This window comes from Oncorhynchus mykiss, chromosome 19 (assembly GCF_013265735.2).
Source record: "Oncorhynchus mykiss isolate Arlee chromosome 19, USDA_OmykA_1.1, whole genome shotgun sequence".
NCBI lineage: Eukaryota > Metazoa > Chordata > Actinopteri > Salmoniformes > Salmonidae > Oncorhynchus > Oncorhynchus mykiss.
This window is the reverse complement of record NC_048583.1, coordinates 63,890,569-63,893,753: the sequence shown is the minus strand read 5'-3', so window position 1 is coordinate 63,893,753 and position 3,185 is coordinate 63,890,569. Positions and strand designations below refer to the sequence as shown.

At 46.4% G+C, this 3,185-nt stretch overlaps 1 protein-coding gene across 1 annotated transcript; it reads left to right on the top strand.

The window, feature by feature from the left end:
• Positions 1-497: 497 nt before the first annotated feature.
• LOC118941369 (kininogen-1-like) lies at positions 498-893 on the top strand. The gene has a single exon (XM_036953838.1). The coding sequence runs from the start codon at positions 498-500 to the stop codon at positions 891-893; it is 396 nt and encodes a 131-aa protein (XP_036809733.1).
• The last annotated feature ends 2,292 nt before the right edge of the window (positions 894-3,185 follow it).

Genomic DNA, 3,185 nt, shown 5'->3' with positions numbered 1-3,185 from the left:
GTGGAAATCTATTAAAACTGAAAAAACAGAACAAAACACACGACCGATTCTGGAAAAATACAAACAATACTTTTTATTTTTTACTGCTCAATTAACGAGACCTGTAAAAAATATCAGAATGTCTTAACAGGTCTTTTCAAACTCCCTTTTAAGTTGGATAATGAAAACCATTCGTACCTATGAGATGCCTTTCGTGAGGAGATTCCCTCCCCGACCACACACAACACACACACACACCACACACCACACACAACACACACCACACACAACACACACACACCAAACACACAACACACACACAACGCTTTGTGTGTTGGTTATGGCAAGGTCTTGTCACGCTTGCATAGAGAGGACTGGAGAGGCTCAGGCTCATGGCACGCTGGTTAGTTTTATACAACCTCCCAGTCAATACAAAACTAAAACCTATAATCTTTACATACCTCACTACTCAGAGACAATTACAGCACACACACACACACACACACAGGCAGGAGCACATGCAGGAGCACGGGCAGGAGCACAGTCAGGAGCACGGGCGGGAGCACGGTCGGGAGCACGGTCGGGAGCACGGGCGGGAGCACGGGCGGGAGCACGGGCGGGAGCACGGGCAGGAGCACAGTCGGGAGCACGGGCGGGAGCACGGTCGGGAGCACAGCCGGGGGCACAGGCAGGAGCACAGGCAGGAGCACAGGCAGAAGCACAGCCAGGAGCACAGCCAGGAGCACAGTCAGGAGCACGGGCAGGAACACGGTCAGGAGCACGGCCAGGAGCACGGCCAGGAGCACGGCCAGGAGCACGGCCAGGAACACGGCCAGGAGCACGGTCAGGAGCACGGCCAGGAGCACGGCCAGGAGCATGGCCAGGAGCACGGCCAGGAGCACGGCCAGATGTAACCCTTACTAAATGAGTAGCCCATTATCTCACAGGCAGGTGTAACCCTTACTAAATGAGTAGCCCATTTTCTCACAGGCAGGTGTAACCCTTACTAAATGAGTAGCCCATTTTCTCACAGGCAGGTGTAACCCTTACTGAATGAGTAGCCCATTATCTCACAGGCAGGTGTAACCCTTACTAAATGAGTAGCCCATTATCTCACAGGCAGGTGTAACGCTTACTAAATGAGTAGCCCATTATCTCACAGGCAGGTGTAACCCTTACTAAATGAGTAGACCATTATCTCACAGGCAGGTGTAACCCTTACTGAATGAGTAGCCCATTATCTCACAGGCAGGTGTAACCCTTACTAAATGAGTAGCCCATTATCTCACAGGCAGGTGTAACCCTTACTAAATGAGTAGACCATTATCTCACAGGCAGGTGTAACCCTTACTGAATGAGTAGCCCATTATCTCACATGCAGTGTGGTCTCGGAACGTCACGTGACCAGTTATTTGATCTTACTGTAACAAGCAGGCATTATGCTAAGGAGATATGCCAACGCTGTTGAGTCAGACAGCTACCTCTCCTGCATCCACCGCAGTTAACCAATCAGTTGAGGAGCATGTGTTTGCTTGAAAATCTTTCATTCATGAGACATAGTTCACTCTGTCTACGGCATGGAGGAGGATCGTTGGGTGTTGATGGTGGGTGAAAAGAGATCTGTAGGTCTACGGCTGCATCGGTAATGCATGCCGTTATGATTAGCTGCAAGATTCACGTAGCGGATGTCCTGAGACAGAGTGAAAACCCAGAAACCCAGAGAAATTACAGACAGATCCACTTCCCCTTCTTTATTGCAGAATGGTGATGCGTGATCAATGAACATGGACAGTAATTCATCTTGAATAATAGTTTTACATTTACAGTTAAAAAACACTTTATTTCAATAAATCAACATTGAAAGAATCAACCATATCATTTCAAAACGTATAAATAAACTTAACTCATTTGTAAATGTTTGTAAGGGTGTGTGCTGGTGGCAGGGAAGTCAGGCGCAGGAGATACAACTTGGTGTAAACGGAGCAGTCTTAATTAAGTGCTCAAAAACTCAGAAAACCGAACTATACAAAATAATACAAGTGGGTACAAAACCCTTCGCACACCAGACCACAACTTGCACAATGCTTACAGACAAACAATCGCCGACAAGGACATGAGGAGGAACAGAATGTTAAATACACAACATGTAATGGAATGGGATTGGAACCAGGTGTGATACGAGACAAGACGAAACCAAAGGAAAATGAAAAGAGGATCAGCGATGGCTAGAAGGTCGGTGACGTCGACCGCCCGAACACCAACATCGGCGGAAGTCGTGACAATGTCAGACATCTGTAGTAAATTGGCTATTATTACTAAATCATAATCTCAGCTGAACAAAATCTAGTCCAGACCAGAAGGGGTGAACGTTGATCAACTGGGTGAGCAGATTTCGATTTCAGCCCAGCAATAAAATGCACATTAATAATCAGTTGTGTTAGTGCTGGGCTGGAACAGACACCTGCACACCTTCATACCTACAGTGTTAGTGCTGGGCTGGAACAGACACCTGCACACCTTCATACCTACAGTGTTAGTGCTGGGCTGGAACAGACACCTGCACACCTTCATTCCTACAGTGCAGGTTTGTCCTGCTGGAGCTGTAATATGTTTTGTAACATGAAGGGGGGAAAAAATCCACACATTACATTTTTAAACCTTAAAAACTTCTTATGGCTGCAGGGGGCAGTATTGAGTAGCTTGGATGAAAGGTGCCCAGAGGTGCCCAGAGTCAACGGCCTGGTCCTCAGTCGCAGATGCTAATATATGCATATTATAATTAGTATTGGAAAGAAAACACTCTGAAGTTTCTAAAACTGTTTGAATGATGTCTGTGAGTATAACAGAACTCAAATGGCAGGCAAAAACCTGAGAAGAACCTGGGAAAAATTCCAAACAGGAAGTGATGTGCCAAAACTCACAACTGGAAAAAAGGCAGAGAAATCAAAAGCCAGGGTAACATGAGGAAAGACCAGGGTAACATAAGGAAAGACCAGGGTAACATAAGAAAAGACCAGGGTAACATAAGGAAAGACCTGAGTAACATGAGGAAAGACCAGGGTAACATGAGGAAAGACCAGGGTAACATTAGGAAAGACCAGGGTAACATGAGGAAAGACCAGGGTAACATAAGGAAAGACCAGGGTAACATAAGGAAAGACCAGGGAAACATGAGGAAAGACCAGGGTAACTTAAGGAAAGACCAG

Bases quoted from the DNA above. Each gene is read 5' to 3' on its own strand.
- LOC118941369 (XM_036953838.1), top strand. From the start codon at position 498: ATGCAGGAGCACGGGCAGGAGCACAGTCAGGAGCACGGGCGGGAGCAC.